Source organism: Thalassophryne amazonica, chromosome 15 (assembly GCF_902500255.1).
Source record: "Thalassophryne amazonica chromosome 15, fThaAma1.1, whole genome shotgun sequence".
NCBI classification, from domain to species: domain Eukaryota; kingdom Metazoa; phylum Chordata; class Actinopteri; order Batrachoidiformes; family Batrachoididae; genus Thalassophryne; species Thalassophryne amazonica.
This window is the reverse complement of record NC_047117.1, coordinates 83,170,251-83,194,139: the sequence shown is the minus strand read 5'-3', so window position 1 is coordinate 83,194,139 and position 23,889 is coordinate 83,170,251. Positions and strand designations below refer to the sequence as shown.

General features: G+C 42.8%; 3 protein-coding genes across 3 annotated transcripts in view; 1 reads left to right on the top strand and 2 right to left on the bottom strand.

The window, feature by feature from the left end:
- Window positions 1-724: 724 nt before the first annotated feature.
- Window positions 725-3,307, bottom strand: LOC117526102 (group XIIB secretory phospholipase A2-like protein). The gene is made up of 4 exons (XM_034188116.1): window positions 2,999-3,307; window positions 1,748-1,836; window positions 1,054-1,219; window positions 725-855 (listed from the first exon to the last, which is right to left on the bottom strand). The coding sequence occupies exons 1-4, from the start codon at window positions 3,255-3,257 to the stop codon at window positions 737-739; spliced, it is 633 nt and encodes a 210-aa protein (XP_034044007.1). The 5' UTR covers window positions 3,258-3,307; the 3' UTR covers window positions 725-736.
- Window positions 3,308-8,224: 4,917 nt separating this feature from the next.
- Window positions 8,225-18,345, top strand: LOC117526573. The gene is made up of 11 exons (XM_034188635.1): window positions 8,225-8,368; window positions 8,457-8,538; window positions 10,941-11,297; window positions 13,395-13,508; window positions 13,678-13,792; window positions 13,904-14,013; window positions 14,099-14,232; window positions 14,345-16,011; window positions 16,102-16,191; window positions 16,983-17,041; window positions 17,848-18,345. Exons 1-11 carry the CDS (start codon window positions 8,319-8,321, stop codon window positions 18,109-18,111), a joined length of 3,042 nt encoding a protein of 1,013 aa, XP_034044526.1. The 5' UTR covers window positions 8,225-8,318; the 3' UTR covers window positions 18,112-18,345.
- A 4,254-nt stretch (window positions 18,346-22,599) lies between these two features.
- The window catches only part of zmp:0000001082 (integrin alpha-X), a 39,899-nt gene continuing 38,609 nt past the window's right edge, over window positions 22,600-23,889 (bottom strand). Inside the window, exon 31 of the mRNA XM_034188194.1 lies at window positions 22,600-23,847. Coding sequence (XP_034044085.1) covers window positions 23,578-23,847 — 270 coding nt within the window. The 3' untranslated portion in view covers window positions 22,600-23,577. The remainder of the gene's footprint in view (window positions 23,848-23,889) is intronic.

The following is a 23,889-nucleotide window of genomic DNA, read 5'->3' as shown; positions in this document are numbered from 1 at the left end:
GAAGAGGGAGGCCAAAGAGGAGGTTTATGGGTGTGCTGAGGGAGGACATGCAGGTGGTTTGTGTGATGAAGGAAGTTACAGAGGACAGGGTGAGATGGAAACATTTCTGCTGTGACAGAAAAAGAAAAAGCAAAGAAGAAGACTAGCATTTCTGACAATAGCAGTTGAGTTAGCTGTGCGTTGCATCCATGGTCGTAACAGTATTTCAGTGATGTGGATTATGTTGCTGTGTGACAGTGGTGTGTCGGGCTCCCGTTACATTGCTAAGTAATATTACAAAGCACTCATGCACATTCTCAAACTGTCACTAGAGTAGCACAATCCACTATTTTCACAGTTGCATTTAATTCATAGAATAGATGAACCTAAATTTGACGTGTTGCACAACACCTTTCAGAGATGTTCTCTGGTATTCTCGCATTATGACAGAGTGCGTAGTGTCTGTACCACAAATATGTCTTGACTTACAGTGAAAGATGTTTATTGCCTCAAAATGTAAATTACAAAAATGTCCACTCATGGGATTTGAAACAAATTCATGTACAAAGTGAATAATAGTTGGTGCACATCTAGAAATTAATAGATCGATGTCTTGCAACAAATTTGACAGTTTAAATTTGGTTACATCCAATAATTATCTGTAGCGGAGTAAAAGCATGGCCAAAAAAAAGTCACACAATACCAAACAGCTGCAATTGTGGAATTATAAATATGGAATTTTTTATATTTTTGTTTTTTAAAGTTCATCTTTCTCCTCTCCTTGACAGTAGCAGGCTGCCCGCTGGCTGTTCATATACGGTCTGCAGCCCAGTGTCCACACGGTGTTGAACAAGGTGTCGGCTACCGTTTCACATGCTGAGGAGACAAACAGGCAGGAGTGTCAGTCTGTGCGTCGTGCTTGACAAAGTCCTAGACTTCATTTGCTTCAAGGCTTAATTGGTTTGACAGGCACATATCTCTCCCCCACCTAACAGATGAGGTAGATTGATGCTGGAGCGAGCACTGTGTGTGACACTGTCCTGAAAGATGTCACAGTTAAAAGGCCATACCAACCTTCAACCTTTGACACAAATCCAAGGCTCTTCTTGAGGTCAGAGCAGATGCTGTGGAGGCACCAGCGGAACTTGGAGTCACAGCGGTACTTGTTTGAGCCGCAGGTGTCATAGCACATGTCCAGCTGATTGCAGCATTTTGTCATGGCGGGTATGCCCATGTCCACCTGGAAGACCATAAAGGTGATTAAAAGTATAATTTAAAAGACTTGCACGCTGCAAAAATTGGTTTTCGTCTGGATTTTGCAGCTAGATGTTCAAATGGCAAAAATTTCATATGCACGTGTGACGACTTGGTTCTTAGCAACACGGTTTAAGCTGTAAATGATGTGTTGTGGACTTCTGTGGCATAAATGATGTGAGGGACTCTGTACCTGAACTGCTGGTGGAGAAATGCCCACAGGCCTGATTAAGAAGTCCAAGACAGGCTCTCAGACCTACTGTTACAAGGGCTTATCCTCTGCTTCCATAGAGTGAAGTGGATAAGAGTCCACGACTCTCCCTCGACAGGACACCAGCCCGAAGAAGGTTACATCCACAACTTAAGGCTAGTTCCCATTTATAATTTGGTGGACTGGGAGAATCTAGATCAAGTGCCTTATCCAAGGTCTCCTTATCCTACTGAGCTACCTGGTCTACACCTGACTAAATTCATACTTAAGTATCTGGTGTATCTGTTTTGAGAAGAAACGCACCCCATCTGGAACAGGAAGGCCAAAAAAGTAGGACCCACAGCCATCAGGTTCTGGTGTCTGGTATCCTGGACGTGGAAGTGGAGCTTGGCCTGAGAAAGAATGAAAGATATATCAGATGTTTTTACCGGCTGCAGAAAAATGCTACATAAAGGCTTTTACAATAGATCTGTATGCACACGCACAAAAAACTGAGTGTGCCATATGGGATCATGTGCTGGTGTCGCACATCGCTACATCCATCACACTGCTGAATTGCTTCGGGTACTGGACGACAACCATCCAGGCAGACAACTGGTCCATCCCCACCTCTCAAAAATAATCATCTATGCCACAGCCTGATGGAACGGTGGAGTCCTCTTAGTCTCCTCTAACTGTTGAAGTCCTCAACACCGAGACACCTGCGTGCTGGACTCATGAGAATTGCGCCACATGGCCAAGATGTCGAAGCTGACGCTTCCTCATCTGACTCATTAAGTAACCATTTGTTTGACACAAAGTCACTCCAGTAGTGAACATTATCCCAGATAATATTAAAGACTAGTGTACCTGCATTAATGGTAAAAGTCCCCCAGGTGGAGATATTCCTCCATTTCAAGAACCTTAAGTATAGGCTGCTGTGAGACACCAAAGACAACCAACCTGTTGCTTATATTAGTAGATGATTAATAGAAATATTTTTATTCTACACACCTAAAATAGATCTTTTTATTCCTTTCTGTCTTGAAAATTAACTTGCTGAAAAGCTTGCAAGTCCTATATAGACCTTGAGCTCATGCAAACCAGTGCTAATCCCCAAATAGTAGATGAGAAGATAAAGTAGATGAGAGTTTGAGGCTACCCCTGGATTGGACTCCAGTCCATCACAGATTACTTCCCTAGCTAAACCCATTTACAGCTGGTGGATTGAGACAATGTTGATGAAATGTCTTGTCCAAGGACACAGCCGAAGAAAACAATGTAAGCCAATGTATAATATTGGAATGTCTGTACCAGTATTTATTTATTTCTGGGTTAACACTGAGTATTTAATCTCACCATTTTGAAATTGTGTTTTCTGTTTTCATTTGTATCAAAGTAGAAAAAAGCATTATTTCACTTGTAAAAGTACTGTTTTAAACGATAAAGCATGTTAATAATTCTACCTTTCACTTATGATTCATTTCTAAAAGTTGGAATTTACATCCAGAAATATCGTGAAAATGTTATTGGTTTAACTCTCGTTCTAGTGGCTCACAGTGTGAACCGACTTACCGTATCGACATCGGTATTGGCACACTCCATCACGTCCGCCCATGAGCTCCAGCATTGAGTCAAAGTAGTTGCCTACGGACTCGAAGCTCTCTCTGAGGGAGCTCAGCCCCCAGTCCCCGGCCTCTTGCTCCACCTGTGTGTTATTGGGGGCTTGACTGGGTGCCTGTGATCCTGCTGCTGGGGCTTCAGGATCTTTACTGACAGCGCTGGAGAAGTACAGACCCAGCAGGAAGAGAAGGAGAAAAGCCTGGCGGTTCATTCTGTAGCCCGGACAGATCAGTATGAGGAGAAGAGATAAAGCGCTCGAAGGGAATACTGAAACTGCGTGAGGTGGACTTTGAGCCCGACACAGGGCGAGTCTCACATGTGGAAGAACAAAGTCCGGCTTCTATCTCATCTCTTTGACAAGTCTGAGCTTTTATCATTTTGCTTCATTGATGATTGTTAATCATCATTCAGCAAGCTGACTTCATTATATTACAAGTAATCTCTTTACAGCTATATGGAGCAATCGAGATGAAGTGATATGAGGTAACACAGTCCTGCTACCCTCCCTGATTTTGAAAACTACTCCAGTACCATCTTCCATCAGCTGGAGGAGAGTTGCTGGTGTGCCAGTCATCCTGGTTAAAAAAAAAAAATAAGACATTTTAACCAGCAGATGTGAGTTCCTGTGGAAATCGAGTTCTGTCATTTAGTAAACACAGATTAAAGTCTAGAAGGCTGTCAGTGCATACATCAACTATGACCACATATGTTCCAGACCAAATTCAAAATAAAATCCCCCATTCTTACATTCACCAAGGACATAATAAAATCATCAGTGTTTTTTATTTATTTGTCTAACTTTTAGCAGGACTACATCAAAACTACTGCACGGATTTTGATGAAATTTTGCATCACAGATAGATATTAGGCCATGGAAGAATCCATTGAATTTTGGAGGTGATCCAGAATGGCAGCCTTCAGAAATCTCAGATTGCTCTTGTCTCAGATACTATCTATCTGCTCACCAAATATCAACATTCTCTCATGACGTTTTGGCCTTACATTACCAGTCAAAATGGGATTTTTAGCGTATTCAGATTGTATCTAGCTTGATCTTTTTTTTGCGGGATGGGGTGGGGCAGTCTGGACAGTGAAAAATCACAGGAGAACCAATTTTTCCAAAGTGGATTCAAACCACATACAGACGTGGTTTGAAATGCAATTCAAATAAATCCCTTTCAATCTGAACATCTCAGTCATTCATGTTGATTTCAAAGCGTCTCTGCATTATGACGTAGTTCCGGAGAGACGGAAGTTGATTTGAGGCACCTGTGACCGCAGGACCTTTGTGGCCGGGACAATCGAACCTGGACGGCTCGCACCAAAGGCCATTCCTCTACCAGGTCAGCCAAAGGGGAATTCCCCCGTTAGCCAAGCTAGCGGGAACGTCTTTTCAATCAGGACCTGGGACCTTCATCCCGCTACATATCTCCCCACCATTTTTGACTTCGTCCCGAAGTCACAGGTGCATTTAAGCATGTTCTGTGACTACCCACATCCTGTTCGTGATGCCAGATTGTGACCGCAGGACCTTCGTGGCCAGGATGACGGTGAGATCGAACCTGGACGGCTCGCACCAAAGACCATTCCTCTACCAGGTCAGCCAAAGGGGAATTCCCCCGTTAGCCAAGCTAGCGGGAACGTCTTTTCAATCAGGACCCGGGACCTTCATCCCGCTACACACCTAACCTGTGGAGCTGGAATAAGTGGGGAAAAATTTAAAGAAAACTGTCAAAAACAATGGAGTATGGAGGAGAATAATAAAATGTGGAGGGACGAGAAAATAATGTGCCTGTTAGATATCTGGGCTGCAGAAACAGGCACAGTTGGCTGTCCTCTATGTTTTTTCCTGGGCGTAGCCTGTTACCATAGCAATCAGTATGGCCAAAATGATGTCACTGTGGACACAGATCTGATCACTTACTGTATATAATGTGGACAGTCAATCGATGAGATCTGATTTGAGTCAAATTTGCAATAAATCGGATTTCAGCCTGCAGTGGAAACAATTGTCTCTGTGCCAAACATATTTCCAAATCTCTTTTCTAGAGTATAACCTGGATCACCTGAACATTATCTGTCTGTCCACCAAATTTCACTGAAATCTGTTCATTACTTTTTGAATTATCTTGCTGTCAGACAAACTGTCCAGTAAAAATGTTTCATGATATCGTCGCTGTATCGTAGCATCTTCTACGTAACTGACAAGCATAATTTCTGATTAAAAGACAAATTCAAGAAAGAGGAAATCAACACTTTTAGACTGATCAATGGAAAAGCTTTGGCCAGTTCAAGAAGGTGAAAACATGGTTGTTGGATATGTGAACAAGAGAAGACCGAGAGGAAACATGATGGATGGAACTAGCAGAGAGAAATGAAGGGGTGAGGGTTATTTATTTTTTTGGTGGTGGGGGAAGGGTACTTAACTTTTATCACAAGAAAACAAACCAGCAAGTACCACCAGATGGTCACCCCACTGAATCTAGTCTGCTTGACGTTTCTTTCTGTAAAAAAAAAATAAAAAAAAATGCAGAGGAAGTTTTATCTCAGCATTGTCACCAATGTCCTTGTTCCAGGGGTAGGTGAAGTCTCGATAGACCATAGTTGTAACATGATTTGGTCCTGTTTAAATGTATTGGAAAAAGCTTTTTAGCGGAAGAAAATGGATGGATGGATGGATGGAAGGTGAGAGTGGAGATTAGTTAGAAAATGTTTAATGAACTCCCCCTCTAGCTGCCACCTTATCGTGGTGGGGGAGTTTGCGTACCCGGATGATCCTAGGAGCTATGTTGTTGGGGGCTTTGTGCTCCCTGTAGGGTCTCCCAAGGCAAACAGGTCCTACGTGACGGGTCAGACTAAGGGGAGTTCAGAACCTCCATGACCAGTAAAAAATCAAGGACCGAGACATCGCCCGGTATGGCATGGGGAGAGGCGGAGAGCTGGGGTCGCATTGCTTATTGCTCCCCAGCTCAGTCGCCATGTGTTGGAGTTCACTCCGGTGAATGAGAGGGTCGCGTCCCTACGCCTTCAGGTCGGGGACAGGTCTCTCATCGTTGTCTCGGCCTACGGGCCGAGCAACAATGCAGTGTACCCGACCTTCCTGGAGTCCCTGGGAGGGGTACTAGATAGCGCTCCGACTGGGGACTCCATTGTTCTCCTGGGGGATTTCAACGCCCACGTGGGCGACGACAGTGAGACCTGGAGGGGGGTGATCGGGAAGCACGGCCTCCCTGATCTGAACCCGAGTGGTGTTCAGTTGTTGGACTTCTGTGCTAGTCACGGTTTGTCCATCACGAACACCATGTCCGAGCACAAGGGTTGGAGACATGGAGTCCGAGTGGACCATGTTTTCCACTTCCGTTGTTGATGCGGCCGCTTGTAGCTGTGGTCGCAAGGTCTCTGGTGCCTGTCACGGCGGCAATCCCCGAACCCGGTGGTGGACACCGAAAGTAAGGGATGCTGTCAAGCTGAAGAAGGAGTCCTACTTATCTTTGTTGGTAGGTGGGACCCAAGAGGCAGCTGACAGGTACCGGCAGGCCAACCGTGCCGCAGCCCGTGCGGTTGCAGAGGCAAAAACTCGGGTCTGGGCGGAGTTCGGGGAGGCCATGGAGGAGGACTTTCGGTCGGCCTCGAAGAGATTCTGGCAAACCGTCCGACACCTCAGGAGGCAGAAGCAGCTCTCCACCAGCACTGTTTACGGTGTGGGTGGGGAGCTGTTGACCCTGACTGGGGATGTTGTCGGGCGGTGGAAGGAGTATTTCGAGGATCTCCTCAATCCCATCATCACGTCTTCCGAAGAGGAAGCAGAGACTGGTGACTCAGAGGCGGACTCATCCATTACCCAGGCCGAAGTCACCGAGGTGGTTAGAAAGCTCCTCTGTGACAAGGCTCCTGGGGTGGATGAAATACGTCCTGATTACCTTAAGTCTCTGGATGTTTTGGGCCTGTCTTGGTTGACACGTCTCTGCAACATCGCGTGGCGATCGGGGACAGTGCCTCTGGATTGGCAGACCGAGGTGGTGGTCCCTCTGTTTAAGAAGGGGGACCGGAGGGTGTGTTCCAACTATAGGGGGATCACACTCCTCAGCCTCCCCGGTAAGGTCTATTCCAGAGTACTGGAGAGGAGAATTCGACCGACGGTCGAACCTCGGATTCAGGAGGAGCAGTGTGGTTTTCGTCCTGGTCGCGGCACACTGGTCTAGCTCTACAGGCTCCATCGGGTGCTCGAGGGTTCATGGGAGTTCGCCCAACCAGTCCACATGTGTTTTGTGGATTTGGAGAAGGCGTTCGACTGTGTCCCTTGGGGCACCCTGTGGGGAGTGCTCCGGGAGTACGGGGTCTGGGGTTCTTTGCTAAGGGCTATCCGGTCCCTGTACAACCGCAGCAGGAGCTTGGTTCGCATTGCCGGTAGTAAGTCAAACCTGTTTCCAATGCACGTTGGCCTCCGCCAGGGCTGCCCTTTGTCACCGGTTCTGTTCATTATTTTTATGGACAGAATTTCTAGGCGCAGCCAGGGTGTAGAGAGGGTCTGGTTTGGGAACCACAGAATCTCGTCTCTGCTGTTTGCGGACGATGTGGTTCTGTTGGCTTCGTCAAATCAGGACCTTCAGTGCGCACTGGAGCAGTTTGCAGCCGAGTGTGAAGCTTCCGGGATGAAAATCAGCACCTCCAAATCCGAGGCCATGGTTCTCGACCGGAAAAAGGTGCTTTGCCCTCTTCAGGTCGGTGGAGTGTCCTTGCCTCAAATGGAGGAGTTTAAGTATCTCGGGGTCTTGTTCACAAGTGAGGGACGGGACTGTTCATCATGTTCTGTTAGCCTGCCAAGCATACAGCATAGAAAGAAGTATTCTGCTAGAGGAGGTCAGAGAACTGGGGGAGACCAGGCTCTCTCTTGAGGGACTACTTTCCTTCTCTGTGCCATCAGCTTGGAGGTTTGTGTTTAAGTTCCTTAAGAACACAATACTTTTTGATAGGATTTAGTTGACCTTATTTATCTAGTTATTTATTTCTTTATTTTTATTTCTTTCTTTCTTGTTTTTTTATTTTATTTATTTTTTTTATTTTTTATTTTGTCACTCCGTGGATGCTCCACATCTGTAGTTACACAATTACACAGTTGGTGGTGGTAATGCAACATTCCGGATGCCAACCGCTAATAAATTACAAGAAGAAGAAGAAGAAGTGACTTGCATGTGTTTAATCTGACAAAGTGTTCCAATTTTTGCACGTCGGTCTGGATAAGTTACGAATAAAACAAACTATATCGAATAAAATGGCTTTCACAGATCTTTTCAGTGAGCTGTCAGCGCGTCTTCAACACAGGTAGTTGTAATGTTATCTTAGCTGGGCATTAGCTTAGCCTTAACGTTCTCTTTTTTCTCTTTAAATACTTGTTAAATTTGTTTCGCAGGGATGATGATGGTGATAATCATCGGAGGGGTAACGACAGTAAAAGGAAAACCCGGAATGATCAGGCAAATTCTTATCAGGAGGTAAGTTTAAGTTGATCGTTAGTATGCTTTTTTTTCAGCAAATCACGTTAGTTTCACTACTAAATCTTAAAATTTCCCCGCTTTCCTAAAATGTATTAAATCAGATTTTCCCGTGTCTGCTAAAATCAAACCAGAGTGGTATTCATGAGATCTTGAAGGATTGAAGGCTCTGAATTTATTCACTTGTAATCAAACCAAAATACTTGGAATTGTCTACATCTACAGAAGATTTATCCTAAAACATTAATTCCACAGATATGGTAGAAGAAGAAGAAGTAATAGAAGAAACATTTGTATACAGGCAGAATAACTTAAAGTCCTATGGATCAGGGTTCGTGGTAGAGTTAATGTGTGGGCCCTATCTGTAGGAACTTGACAGGTGTGAGGACGATCTGCCAATCATGGGAATTGTGTTTTAAGTCCTTAAAGCCACTGCAAAATTCTCATATTTCTAACGGATAGAGTTGTTAGTTTTTGTGTCAGAACAACCAGCAGGAATTGTATTAACATAATTGGCAATGATAAAAGTTACAATAAAATACATACCGTATTTTCCGGACTATAAGTCGCACCGGAGTATAAGTTGCACCAGCCACTTTATCATTATAAAGAAAAATAAACCATAAATAAGTTGCACTGGACTATAAGTCCCATGGACATACAGGTATGTTAACTTAACATGAAAAGTTCAGATGATAATATTGTGACGGCTAACGTTTTCAGATGCATATTTCACCAGTCGTAACTTACAATCTGCAGAGTATGATTTTCTTTTTGGTGGCATTTTTTCGGGCCTTCTCCGTTGTCTTGTTAAGTTATCAGTAACGTTGAAATTTTTATTTTTCTATGGTAGTCAGAAGTCGCAGGAACAGTCACACAAGCCTTGAGTGCCCTCTCGTGAGCTGCGTTTTACCTACAGATATGTTTGTATTTTGCGGACCACATTGCGAGCCGAACCATGCAGCACCTACCTGCGCAGCTCATGACCACCCAGCGTTGTCGATCCAGCTCCTTCCAAGTGGAGACGCTAATCCTCCGCCGTCGCTCAGTGCTCCCATGCAGCTCTCAGCGTCAACTCTGCTCACACTGATATCCAAGGGTTGAAGCTGTTTTGTTAGCCGTCCCGGAATAAACATCATGTTCGTCTGCTTCAAACGCTATTCACAATCTTCGACGCCAGCTCCTTCCAAGTGCACACACTAATCCTCCGCCGTCGCTCACCCGGTGCTCCCACGCAGCTCTCAGCGTCAACTTAAACACTCTGCTCACACTGATATCCAAGGGTTGAAGCTGTTTTGTTCGCCATGCCGGAATAACAGCAAGCACCGTATTCCTCAGCTTCACACGCTGTGGGTGAGGTGAGGAATACGCGTCCAACGTTCTGTTCTCTGATTGGTTATCGCGACCAGCGTGACCTGTAGGACGGCCGCCATACTACAGTGTCCATGATGCATTGCATTTCCTTTTCTGGTGGCCATTTTAAAACATAGATCGACTCTGTCACGTAAAATTGTTTTGTTACAGTAAATTAATTGAGATCCTACCGGTATATTTTTCATTTATAAGTCGCACCGGAGTATAGGTCGCACCCCCGGCCAAAACATGTAAAAAAGTGCGACTTATAGTCCGGAAAATACGGTATGTGATATTTCTTATGTCACATTAAAACACTCATGGCGACAGTAATGAGATGGGTTATAATACTGCAAGTGTAGTGGCTGCTCTGCCTTGTTTTGTGTTTGAGTCCTCCCAGTTGCTCCACTCAGGATGTGAACTTAGTCACCTGTGTGGGAGGTGGACGCTCTGACCAATCAACCAACACCAGCCCAGTCACACGCTTTTGTTCATGCTCTCAACACGAAATGAGTCAGATTTTCATGACGCGGTTTTTTAAATTTTATTTTACTATTTCTGACCTTACCCATTCTCGTAACTCTCCCCCTTCCCCTAACCCTAACCATAACCCCGCAGGGCTTCCCCCACATCACCCTGCATTTCGTGCTCCTGTCACGAAAACGCTTTTTGTGATGGTATCACAAACTAAAAGATTTACTTTTTCTGATGCCGTCATGAAATGGCATGAGATAGGTTTGGCCAAAACCTGGGATCAGGCCTGAGTGGCCAGAGAATCATTTGGCTGTTGGGGGTGTGAGGCCTGTTGACTACCATGTGCACAGCGACCCCTGCTGGCCTCTGTCACACAAGCATGCTGTTATATATTCGCAACAAAACACAGACAGATGAAATTTTACATGAAGATGTTTATTGCTTTGTTTTCACTATTAAAAAAGTAACATTGCAGCTGCTAAACTGCTGATGGGATTGAAACTTGATACTGACCAGCACTGACAAATGTGAACATTGATGTTAAATTTTTGTGTATTTTCTTTAATGTTTTCCAGAAGCAGTATTACAGAACGCGACAAACAAGGACGCATCATGTGCCTGCATCCTCCAACGATGACGAGGCATTTAACTCCCATTTTCTCAGGAGTAGGAAGGAACATGCAGTTGCTGGCTTTTCTGGGGAACTGGGTCAAAGCCACAGCAGAAAAGCTGACCACAATAACTTCTATCGCAAAATCCACAATTCTAAGAGTAGAAACAAGTGTGACGTGAACCTGCAAAAATGTCAGAAAATGGAGGATGCAGGTCAGCACGGGCATAGGGATCAGCGATGGACCTCCGGCAGAGGTAGAGGCCGTCAGTGGAGACCTCCTTCCAGAAGAAATGAAAGAGTCACTAAAAATAGCAGAAAGGTAAGCGAGACCTGTTGGGTCTGTTAATCACAGAGGCAGCGAAATGGAGCGTGTATCGCTAGAACACGTCTGAGTTAGGCATGTGGAGATTAATCGATACGAATCGGTATCTCGATACAAACACGTATGGTGCGAGTGTATTGATTCACTCAGTGTGCATCGATTCAATTGATGGGTGAAATCGTGATGCATTGTTCGCTGCGTGTTTACATCCCCCCCCCCCCATGAGTCACATTGAATGCATTGAATTTCGCGTTTTGTTTTGAACACTGATGGATGCCAGAAAGCACATTTCTTCTGCAGCAAATCTTTTTCAACATGGAGATCTGCGAGAACAGCAGCAAGCAGTTGGAGATGTTTGATACACCTAAAACATTTGAAGACGCGGGTCGTTTGTAAAGAATGCTGTGCTGCTAAACCTTAAGGTGCAGTTTATCTCTAACTTCGCACCATGTGTGAAGGGGCCCTTAGTCAGGGAGGTGACCAAGAACCTGATGGTCGCTGTCACTGTGGAGTCAAGAGAACCTTCCAGAAGGACAACTTTGTCTGCAGAAATTCACCAATCAGGCCTGTATGGCAGAGTGGCCAGAAGGAAGCCACTCCTTAACACGACCTGTGTTGTGCTGGAGAGTAAACTCGTCTTTAACTGGTGCAGACTGAACGTGAGGGGGCGCCGGTGTGTGCTGTTGCACACAGAGAATTTTAAAATGTTCAAAAAATCTTTCACTCACAAATGTCATGCTACGTGGCGTGATCTCATCACTAACACGACGTGCAGCTCGTCAAGTGGAGCAAAGAAGTAGTGAACAGAGCGAGTGGTGATGTCAGCAGATCACATCAGAGCGCAGCTCGTCTGAAGGATTATAATAAGTTAAATCTGTTATAAACATACTTTAACAGCTGCACACAAGAAGGAAAGAACACATAACTGTTTCACCAAGCCATGACAATGTAAACATGACAAATAATTACCTTTTTAGATGACTGAAAATGAGTTATCCAGCTCGTTAGGCACGTGCGCGAACGTCACCAGCTGAAGCCTCCTCTGTGATTCAGGAAACGATTAGAGCCATTTTCACCAGCCAATTTGCAGAGAAAATGATTAATCCGCCACAAAATAATTATTTTATATACACGTCGTCCAGTGCAGAGCATGTGGCAGGCGGTAGAACAAAGAACAGTGTTCAGCTGTGATCACGGTGGGTGGGGTCGTCACAACGACAGGCATGCTAGTGCGTGAATTAAAGTCATGCTCGTGTCACTGCGCCTTTACACTGGCGGTACAACATATTTAGGGACTCTTTTGAAGAGAAAGCACAGCATCGATACAGCCCCCGCTGCTCCCCCCTAACTCGGATTCCTCTGAGGAAGATTATAAACTGAGCTCCAGCAAATCTGGTGAGAAAAGTATCTCAAATTACTTTTGCCAAGGGGGTAATCTGAACGTGTTGACAGTGTCACTTTAAGTCACTCATTGAGAGTAACGTTGTCTCATTGTTTACTGTTTAAGTTCTGACAGTGTGATGAAATGGGTTCTAAACATGAAGAAACCAGTTCCTGTCCCTTAATGTTGAATCTGGTAAATTCACTGCTTATAAGGAGTAAAATAAATCATCTGCTTCTAGTAGAATCAGAAGAAGAATACCATAGTGCCATCCTGAATTGCAGCTTCTTATTTTCCTATTTAAGTTTTGCATCATGTTGAACCGCATTGTGAGGAATTGAATAGCCAGTAGTGTATCAAGGTGTGTATCAAGTGGTTGTCAGTGATGAGATTCACATGCCTAGTCTGAGTGCATCCAAATCTTCAGATGCTGACAGTGCTTTTGCAGTTCATTAAACGTCACATCATCCTTAATCCATTGTGATGTCTGTGTAACAGGCCCGAAAAACAAGGAGCATCCTTTTTACAGTCACTTTTCACCATCATTTTGTCACCTGTCATTTTGTCACCACCAAATAGTGTACTGATGAAAGCACACCAGCAAACCCATTAAAAGGAAAATCAGTGGGTCAGAAGTGCCTCTTAAACATTAATGAAAGTTACTCTGAAGAAATTGAGGTGTTTTTGTAAAATTCATTATGCTAATGTTTCAGAACATCAAAGTGCAGCGTGAAAGGTTCATGACACAGGAGTTTAAGGACCAGAACGGCATGTGTGTGGATGGGCGGCTTCTTTGTCGACATTTCCTTTGGGGAAAGTGCATCAAGGCAGGTTATCTTTATTGTGTGTAGCATCTGTTGACGGTTAATTTTTTTTTCTTTCATCAATCAAAATCATGTCATTTGCAAAAAACAAAACAAACTTGTACAATGATAAAACATGAGGCATGTACGTGTCTATGGCATAATCTTAATTTTGCTTTTGTACTACATGCAGGGAGATGACTGCCAGCTGCTGCACGGCGAGAGAGCCAATGATTTGATTAAAGAGCTGTGCAAATTTTATGTCCAAGGATACTGTATGAAAGGGGAGACCTGCCCATATATGCACAATATCTTTTGGTTTATCACAAATAATATTGATCTTCTGTCGTACTGCTGTTAGCAACTGTAGACTGTCACCTCTTGTTGATGTGCTAAAACTTTCCTTCACTGCGCTGCACAGTCCTTCCCCTGCAAGTTTTTCCATAGACTAGGAAGGTGTTCTCAAGGAGACGATTGCAGGTTTTCACACGGGCCGTTAACAGATACCACAAATCAGCTGTTAGAGGAGGTATGTTTGTAAAAGACCAGTCATAAATATTTTCTGTGCATGATTGTATATTAAAGAATAATTAATGTGGTCTACCTCACTGCAGGCATTCAAACGGGACAGTGAGCTGCCCGAAGCGGTGAAGAAAGCTGAAAAATGCCCCTCAGAGCAGCCGGCAAGGATGGATCACTCACCTGTTGATGAAAGTGTGCTTCCTGATGTACTAACGCAACCAATCAGGTATGCACATTGATTAAATGTGACATTGCAGTTCAGAAATGTATTGGAATCATTCAACATTAGGTTTTTAATCAACTTTTTAACTGGCATGCTGGTGTTTATTATTTTGCAGGCCAAACTTTTACAATAGCACAGATGCGCTTGCTGAAAAGGAGACTATGAGCATGGAAGAATTTGCCGATGTTGCCCAAGCTCAGAGTCCAACGTCCACTAATATGAACCAGGAGGCACCAGTTTGTTATTCTGTTGAAGCAGTCCTCGGACCGCAACTATCCAAACCCTTTCCTAGTTTCTTTGGAACACTTGGATGTAAAGTGTCTCCCCCTTCCTCAGTTCCACCGGCATCTTTTGATTGCGCTCTAGGCTCTGCAAAAGAAAGTGAAGGTCCACAATCTGACAGTACTATGGTCAAAAATCCTGCCTTTGGCTCCTCATCTAGCCCTCTTATGATTCAAGCGTCATCCCGTAACCCAAAAACACTTTTAGAAGATGTGACTGAACCCCAATTAATCCAAAATGTTGTGGACGAGTCTCAGGAAAAAACTGTCAAGAGAATGCCATTTCTCCAAGTCCATACTTGTTCAGTTCCAACCATTGATCTGTCTGGAAAAACCCACCCTGAGCTTTCATTGAACTTTGAGGACACAGCAGAGCCTCAAAAACCTGCGCAAAGAACTTCCAAAGTGAAATTGGACTCCTTGCATTCTGCTGTCCCTGTGCTGGGGGAGTCTGTGTCATCTGAAACTAAAGTAGGCATGAAAATGGACGCTGTCTCTTGTAAGTCTTTCACACCTCAGAGTACACAAGCTAACCCGCAGAGGGAACGGAAATGTTCTCCAGACTGTAAAACTAAGTGTTTTGGACCTATGACTAAGCCCACAGGAAAAGTGTTGTTCAGCCTTTTTTCAAGATCCCCTAATGAGGCATCTCCAAAGCCTGCTGCACAAAAACCACATCTCAGCAGTCTGGCATCAGAATCACGAGGCCCATCGCGCTCTTTTGACGCCTTGTCAGGTCTTACAGAGTTAAAAAGGCGAGGAGTGATTCCTGCTGAATCTGTCCCTGCCTCTGTGAATATCGCTGATCCTCTGAACACAGGCGGTCATCATATTGCAGTGGAACAGCCCACTGAGCACCAACGAGACTCCACGTTAGCGGATACTGACGTCAAACAACACAACTCCAATGAAACCACACCTGAGTGCGCCCGCAAGACGGCAAACTCCGCTCGTTTGGCTGCTGGATGTCACGAGACGCAGAGCAAACTTTTTCAAAGACTTTTTGCAAGTTCCATCACTGACAGCCTGCAGCAAGGTTCTGTAAGGAGTCCTGCTCCTAAAGGCCGTAGTAAGCTGTTTCGTCATTTACCACCTCCTGTAGATGGGAGGAGTAATGATGGTGGTCCAGCAGTGATTAAACCTGCCAGACCACTCCTCAGTACTTCTGCCTCCCCTGTCAGTGAGGCTGTGCCACACTTAAGCCTGCAGTTCCACCTAGATAGTGGTTCCTCATGTCCTCAGGAGTCCATAAAGTTGGAGTCAGGTTCCAATCAAAGAACTGCGTGTTTAGAAATTCCTTCTTCGGGTATGTTTTCGGGTTTTCTCGATAATGATGTGAAGAAAACCTCTGACAAGCAAAGGCAGATGGGAAATCCTGTTTGTAGCTTTGTGCCAGATTCTCCTGGTGCGATATCTGCGAATCCACTTCCTAACAGTAACAGTTTAGATCCATCTGGAATCCAGACTTGTCAGCCGCTGTCCAATATCCCGTTGACCAAAGGTAAGAACGTGAAACGCACAATTAATTCAGAGAGAACAATTCAGTGATGATGTTTGTTCAAATCTTTTAATTTTGTCGTTCACTTAAAAGAAACAAGTACAACTTCAGTCTTGAAGACACTGTTTGTCAGCCTGGGCCCATACCAGCAGGATCCACAGCAACAGGCCGCTGTCCCTCCAGGTAACGTGTTTTTAAATGTTACGTTCCTGCTGTAACTGCTTGGAAATTCCTGGTGGTCTGTCTGTTAGTCTTTGCCTGTTCGTCACTGGTCTGACTCTTCTGAAGAAAATCTATAAGCGTTTTTCACTTTGCTCCTCTTGAAGCATCTTTGGGTAAATTGGCGCAGTGCTAAAGTTATACATCGTTCTCCTGATTTTGGCAAACTTTGATAAAAAACAAGGCATGATTTGCTCATGATTAGGCATTTGTAGATAAATTAAAGATGACACTCTTGCTTTTTAACCTACATTTTGTCAATTCTTACCACAGAGCCAACAGTACCACTGTTAATTTCAAAAAAGGGCCAAATTCTCAGATTTCAGTTTCATAAATGTGAATATTTTTTAATTTCTTTCTCCTCGGACAATAAATTAAATATCTTTAGTTTGTGGACAAAACAAGACATTTGAGGATGTCATCTTGAGCTTTGAGAAGCACTGATCAGGATTTTCTCTAATTTTATTTGCCAAACAACCAATTAATTGAGTAAATAATTACTGATTAATCAGTAATAGCAATAATCGTTAATTGCAGCCCTACTGAAATTTATAGTCCTTTTTTAATCTACTTTTTGTCCCATCCTGTTGCATAAAAAGGGCAATGACATACACATATATTTTTAATTGTCGGCAGAGTATGCATCATATTTTGATTTGATTTAATCTTCCTGAAACATCGTAGTGTTTGATGCGTTGATAGCGACTTTTTCTCATTCTTGTAACTGACAGTTTGTCATTTTTATTTTATTACAGAAATTGAAGACAGCATGCCGTGTGAAGTGCAACATGAGTCAAAAAGAAGAAAAATAAAGGTCAGTATTGTGCTATTTGATGAACAGTGCTACTTACAGGAGTACAGTCTAAATGGCACCTTATTGACTAATTGCTGGAGATACATGAGAAGATTTTTATGCCCTCTACATTTGGTCTTGGATGTTTGTTGTCTCTTCCCGCCCCCTCGGCTGCCTTAATTTAAGGCTGCAGCACAGTACACACAGTTTTGTCAGTTTGATATGTTACTAGGTAATAATACTCATTGGTAAGAAGACAGTAACCCTTGGTAAATTTGTTGTTGCCTGGGCAGTTCCAGAATGACCAACAAATTGTGTGTGCCAGGTTTGTAGACATCTAAATTTCTGAACACAGCTGTTTGATTGTGAGACATGTTTGTCTAGAACCTATAATGTGGTTCTGAATCAGAAAATATGAAATGTGTTTTTAGAAATTCTTCAAATTGTTCAAGTTTACATTTTTATTCATGTAGATGAACTGTTTTGGTTTTTAGAAATGGGTTTACCAAAGACTTTAGGTCACAAAAGTAGTATAGTATATGACATGATTTAATAGAAATATGAGGAAAACATGATTGGAAATGATGATATCCAGGAAGGTTCGGGTTAAATCGGTTTCACTGATCACATTTGGTGGAAACTCTCCAAAGGACCGGGGTGGAGCAGTGGGAAAAAAAACCAAACATTTCTGAAATTACAGTATGATGTCATCAGGGTTGACATTATTTGGCTGTTGTAGGGGTTTATTTACTCGTTTGTGGACAGGGTGTGGTAACTTTGCCTCTTTCTTGTCCCATGTGGTTTACGTTGTGTGTTACAATCCTCAGGTTGACCCAGAACCGCACCAGTCTTTGAACTGTGGGTTGACACTCCAGAGTCCAGCTTTGAGTGAAGGTCAGGTGAGAACGTTTAGTACACAGTCTGACCAAAAGGTGAATCCAGCGCCGCTACTTACGCGTTGTTATAGCCGAGCAACACGAAAGGAAACATCAGACAAAGGGAACGGGGGTGCCAGTGGAAAGGTGAGGTTCACGCCACTCAAGGACCTTTTCAAGACTTTAGATTCCACTGCTTTCAACTCTGGACATTAACGTTTGGCATGAAATTAATCTCAACTCGCACTGATGGACTCTATTTATATCATCCTAGACCCAAATATCTTGGGACCAGTGTTTGAACTGTGAAATGAAAAGGTTTGTCTTTCTTACCTGTTTGACAGGAGAATATCGACGTCCATTCTTCAGATGAGCAGCTAAAAGTTTGATAATTCATATCTGTGACACAAACGCAATAAAGCTGGGATTTGTTATGTTTTTGTCTGTCTTTAGGTTTCTTTGTGTTACCTCCTATTAACTGTTTTTTAAAAAAGTTATTGTCAAGAATTGCAGTCTGAGTCCCGCGGTATTGGCCTTTATAAGTTAGGCTGTGACCAGACGTCTACCAGCCTGCTCCATAAATCAAAACTGTGTACACCTGCTTGATGTAATAATGTTTTTTATATAGTATGATTCCTTCGTGTCACAGCAGTATTTGCAGATAATTCACCTTTTTATTTCTATGACGTGCACTTCAACAGCAGATTTGAGCTAATTGGTATATTCAGTAGTTGAAATGAAATAGAAATCTTCTGTATTCCTGTGGAATAATCTGTCTTAAACAGGTGTGCACTCGTTTGTAAGTATGATTTAAAGTATAGCACTGATCCGGTGTGACCTTTGCCATGTATGTAGTTAATAATGCTTAAAATTATTTTTGCAAATAACTTTCTGAAATTTCTTTGAGAGATGAGAGTAGTAACAAGCTGCATTACATTTTATGCATTTTGATTTGTGCAATTTGTATGGAATCAGAGAATGGTTATTCTGAAACTTGTTGAACATTACTTGCTTTTTATTCTCATGAGCGCATGAGAATCTATGACTCCCCCTGGATGGGATGCCAGTCTGACACAGGTTACTTCCCCAGCCAAGGCTTGTACCCATTAACAGCTCGGTGGACTGAGACCATGTAAATTGACCAAGGACACAGACAGGTAGCATGATAGCATCAACCACACTGTAGAATTCATTAATATATAGTGCCTCTCCATAACTGTTGGAACACTTGGTATTTCATGCATTTTAATTTGTTTATGCAATTTCAAATATAACAAATTCTAAAATGATCTTCCTTAATCTCAAACTGAAAGCAAAGCTCTACAACATGAAATAAATTCATTAAAAATATAAAAGCCAAGATGATGGGTTGCATAAGTAATGGAACAGTTTGGTATAATACCTGTAAATAATCTGTTTATTGCCAGTTTTCTTCAGACAAGTCAGGGGATGATACATGAACATTTCCAAGTCACTGAATATGTCTTGGACTTTATTTACATCAATTATGAAGAAATACAAACAGTATGACACTCTATGGTAAATCTGTGTGGCGTAGATAGTTCTAAAAAACTGAGTCACTGTGCAAGAAGGAGAAGAGTGTGCTTGAGACTAGAGGATCCTCTGTTCAAATCCCAGCCTGACCGAAAAATCACTAAGGGCCTTTGGGCAAGGTCTTTAATCCTCTAGTTGATCCCGGTGTGTAGTGAGCACCTTGTATGGCAGCACCCTGTGTGAGGCATTACTGTAAAGCGCTTTGAGCGTCTGATGCAGATGGAAAAGCGCTATATAAATGCAGTCCATTTACCATTTAAGAGTGAGTAAAGACACCCAGACAACCCAGAAGAAATTTTAGGCTTCTCTGGCTGTGATTGGAGAAATTGTAGATAGTGTATGTTTTGCATCACCAGTTACACAGCTTCATGATGAAGTGTTGTAGATGAGGATTTTCCTAAAAAAGAAGACCTGAAAGTTCAGCTACAACTTCCCAGAAAGTACATCTGAGATGCAAGCCTAGATTTGATGTTTTGGCGAAAGAAAATCCTCTCACAAGCCCTCTCACCCCTTACATGAGACTATGGAAGCCTTAAGAAGCTCCTTCAGTAATAGATTGTTGCACCCTCTGTACAAAACAGAATGCCTCCACAGGTCACGTATTCAAGCTGCAGTCAGACTATAATACCTCAAAATGTTTCTAACACCATAATCACCTGCTGATTTTGCATCATCAGCTACATCTACCGCCACCTTTTGTGCTTTATAACATGCACAACTTTGCAATTTATTTTGTGCAATTATTTTAGCATCTGTATATACTTATACTCACTATATTCTAATTTTCACATAATCTGTTGACAATCAGTATGTATGCACCTACCAACAAACATCGCAGTATACGTCTAGTCACCTTTCTTTAATGTAAATATTTTTCTTTACTACTGTATGACGCTTGCTGCTTCAACAAGCTGCTGTGGGATCAATAAAATTTATCTCGTCTTATTTCTTCATAATTGATGTACGAGTAAATAAAGTCCAAGACATATTCAGTGACTTGGAAATGTTCATGTAGCCATCCACTGACTTGTCTGAAGAAAACTGGCAATAAAATTGTTTATTTACAGGTATTATATCAAAGTGTTCCATTACTTACGCAAACCACCATCTTGGCATTTATAATAAATTTATATCCTGTTGTTGAGATATGCTTTCAGTTTGAGTGTTTAAGAAAGATAACTTGAGGATTTTTTTTTTTTTTTGTATTTGAAATGCCATAAACAGATTAAAATGTGTGAAATACCAAGTATTCCAATACTTTTGCAGGGCACTGAATCAATATTCTGTAGTTTAATGGAAGTTTTGTGAAGTCACAGGTTTTACATTAATAAACATGCTCACATGTATAATATAAAAAGAGATTTAACTAACGGCACAAACAAATGCAACAGATGACAAACAGCTGAAGGCATCTGCGAGGGGTGACTGAAAAGTTTTGAGCCCGGCCAAGAAGAAACCACAATTGAATTAATGTAATGTTTTACTTTTCTAAATTATCCCCTCGTCAGTCCACACACTTTTTTACGTCGCTGCAGTGTCGTCTTAATGTTCTCACTGAAGGTCCTATCCTGGATACCCATATCCTACATTTTCTGTGTCAGGCTCCAAACTTTTCAATCACCCCTTGTAGTAAACTCAACGTTACTATGCAAATATTACATGTTATTAGTGGTACAGTGGTGTCTTTGTTGGCCAAGAGGAACACTCCTTTTGTTTTTCTGCTAGATGTGTTGATACAGCACTGTAAGACGTGCCTGTACGCCGCAGAATAAATCCTGCAGTAGGCGCCAGCTATAAAAAAAAAAAGTCACCATGATAGTTGGAGGTGTAACAGATCACAAAAGCCACGATAAAGAACTTTCGTTCGTGGACCTGGATGAAAGCAAGGTGTCCAATGTTTTACATAATATTTTTAAATACTTATGTATTAAACTGCAACATGAACAGTACCGGTGAATTAAAAAAGCTTTTATCAAATCATTATCAAAAAGAAAAGCAACAATCTTTTTTTATCCTCATGAGGCGAAGATGTATGTCTTGTCTGAGAAGGTAACAGTGATTTTATTCATAATCTTTTCTGGATAAATACACTCATCCTGACAAGCAGATGCTTCTGAGGATGGTCGAAGATAAAAACCCGGATAAAACCTCCTTAACTGTCAATCAAGTAGCACTTTCCACATAAATACACAAGTCCTCCATTCTTCCTGCTCAGACTGTGCAGACCAGAGCCTCATCCAAACGAAAAGATGGCCCCGAGTAACAGCCCATTTTGAAGACATTTTTTCTTATACTATTACTACTACTTTTACTAATAATAATATTATACTTTTAACAACTAAAATGTTTAATCAATGTTACTCTGTGGCTTGGTTTTACTACAGTTGTGTACTTAGTGGCATTGATGAGCCATATAAAAGTTGTAAGTCCCTTCGGCCACGCCATTGTTTTTCACTCTGGTTGATTTTGGCACAATTTTTACACCGGATGCCCATCTTGACACGACTCCACATTACTTGGAGAAATGTGGCAGGGGTGGGGTTTGAACCGGGAACCTTCTGCACTGAAACCTAACACACTAATCAGTTAGCTACCACTCCTGTAAATATATTTACTTAATTTAACTTTTCTCCATAGCTACACTGGGATGTGATGTGCTGTCTTTATCTGCACCAATGAAGCTGAGCGGAGGTTATGTTTTTGCTCTTCTTTGTCTGTTTTTGAACAGCTTGAAGGCCACAATTTTTTCATATATCACTATGATTGTTTTTTTTTTGTTTTGTTTTTTTTCCTCACACAGAGGATTCATGGCAAGGCTCCTGGGGTGGATGAAATCCATCCTGAGTACCTTAAGTCTCTGGATGTTGTGGGACTGTCTTGGTTGACACGCCTCTGCAACATCACATGGCGGTCGGGGACAGTGCCTCTGGATTGGCAGACCGGGGTGGTGGTCCCTCTGTTTAAGACGGGGGACTGGAGGGTGTGTTCCAACTACAGGGGGATCACACTCCTCAGCTTCCCCGGTAAGGTCTATTCCAGAGTACTGGAGAGGAGAATTCGGCCGATAGTCGAACCTAGGATTCAGGAGGAGCAGTGTGGTTTTCGTCCTGGTCCCGGCACACTGGACCAGCTCAATACGCTCCATCGGGTGCTCGAGGGTTCATGGGAGTTCGCCCAACCAGTCCACATGTGCTTTGTGGATCTGAAGAAGGCATTCGACCGTGTCCCTCGGGGCATCCTGGGGGGGGTGCTCCGGGAGTACTGGGTCCGGGGTCCATTGGGTTTGGGGTTGTAGCATTAAAATCAGGTCAGGTTGAGCGAACCCATAATTGTGAAAATGATTAAAGCTTTTGGGGTTAGTATTTTTATCATACAAACATGTAAACTGTGAGCTCAGTTTGGAGTAAAAGCAAAGAAAAGATGAAATGTACCAAAGAAAATTAAGCAGTAACTGGGTTGTACACTAACTTATAAACACATTTAAATATATTAAGCACATAAATGTATCTCTACATATTGAGTATTGGACGTCCAGTGTATCATATTGAATTTTGAGGAGCAATATAGAGCCCCAGCTGAGCCTGTTTTTGTAGCGGTCTGAGCACGAGGTTGTAACGGGCTGTGTGAGCGTCCAATGACAGCGAGAGCTACAGTCTCTCCGCGAGGCAGCTTTTTTTTATTATTATTAAGTGGGCTGTATGTGGGTCTGGAACATTTGCATTTCACTCAGACTGTGAATTTACAACAACTGCATCAAAATGATCAGTTATCACATTAAAAACAAGCCACCATAACACAAAATCACACTTTTATAAATTCTGCAATTACTCCACGGCTCACGTGTTCCAAACCGGTGTGTGCGGCCATATGGATCATGAATTAACTGTGAGCCGTTACACTACTAATGACAACAGAATTACTTCAACTTGTGCCTAAGCCGATAAGCAAAATTTTAGTCTTTCAGTCGTGCAACATGTTACATAAGGTAAAAAAAAAAAAAAAATCATTAATGCCTCCTTACGATGTTTGGGGAATGTGTGATGTTTCAGGAAAGAGGCTCACAATATTTATGTTAGTGACCCACAGCGTGCAGACAATGTCCTTTAATGGCAGCAAAATCCGTACAAGTCAGTCCGTACAGTCAGCGGTAGATTCACTAATAGGCTCAGTCAGCTCTAATTCCTTCTCCGTACTGTCAGGCGAGATGCTGCTATCAGCGTTGCCGTTATCAAGAACCAGTTTTTCCTCTGCAGGCTGGTCGGGCTTGCCATCAGTTTCTGATTGGCTGGCTGATGTAGGTGTCACTGCAGAGTTGTTCTCGAGGAGGGAGGCAGTTTGAGGAGAAGTTGCGTTCTGTTGCTGATAATACTCCTGCGTCTTCCTCTTGAAACATCCCAACTACGGGCAGATAGAATATGTTGGTCAATGCGATGTATTCAT

Bases quoted from the DNA above. Each gene is read 5' to 3' on its own strand.
- LOC117526573 (XM_034188635.1), top strand. From the start codon at position 8,319: ATGGCTTTCACAGATCTTTTCAGTGAGCTGTCAGCGCGTCTTCAACAC. The intron at 8,539-10,940 runs GTAAGTTTAAGT...AATGTTTTCCAG, and splicing joins AGGCAAATTCTTATCAGGAG to AAGCAGTATTACAGAACGCG. The intron at 13,793-13,903 runs ATATCTTTTGGT...ACTGCGCTGCAC, and splicing joins GACCTGCCCATATATGCACA to AGTCCTTCCCCTGCAAGTTT.
- LOC117526102 (XM_034188116.1), bottom strand. From the start codon at position 3,257: ATGAACCGCCAGGCTTTTCTCCTTCTCTTCCTGCTGGGTCTGTACTTC. The intron at 1,837-2,998 runs GTAAGTCGGTTC...ATTCTTTCTCAG, and splicing joins CCAATACCGATGTCGATACG to GCCAAGCTCCACTTCCACGT. The intron at 1,220-1,747 runs GTGCGTTTCTTC...ATGGTCTTCCAG, and splicing joins GCCTTCCTGTTCCAGATGGG to GTGGACATGGGCATACCCGC.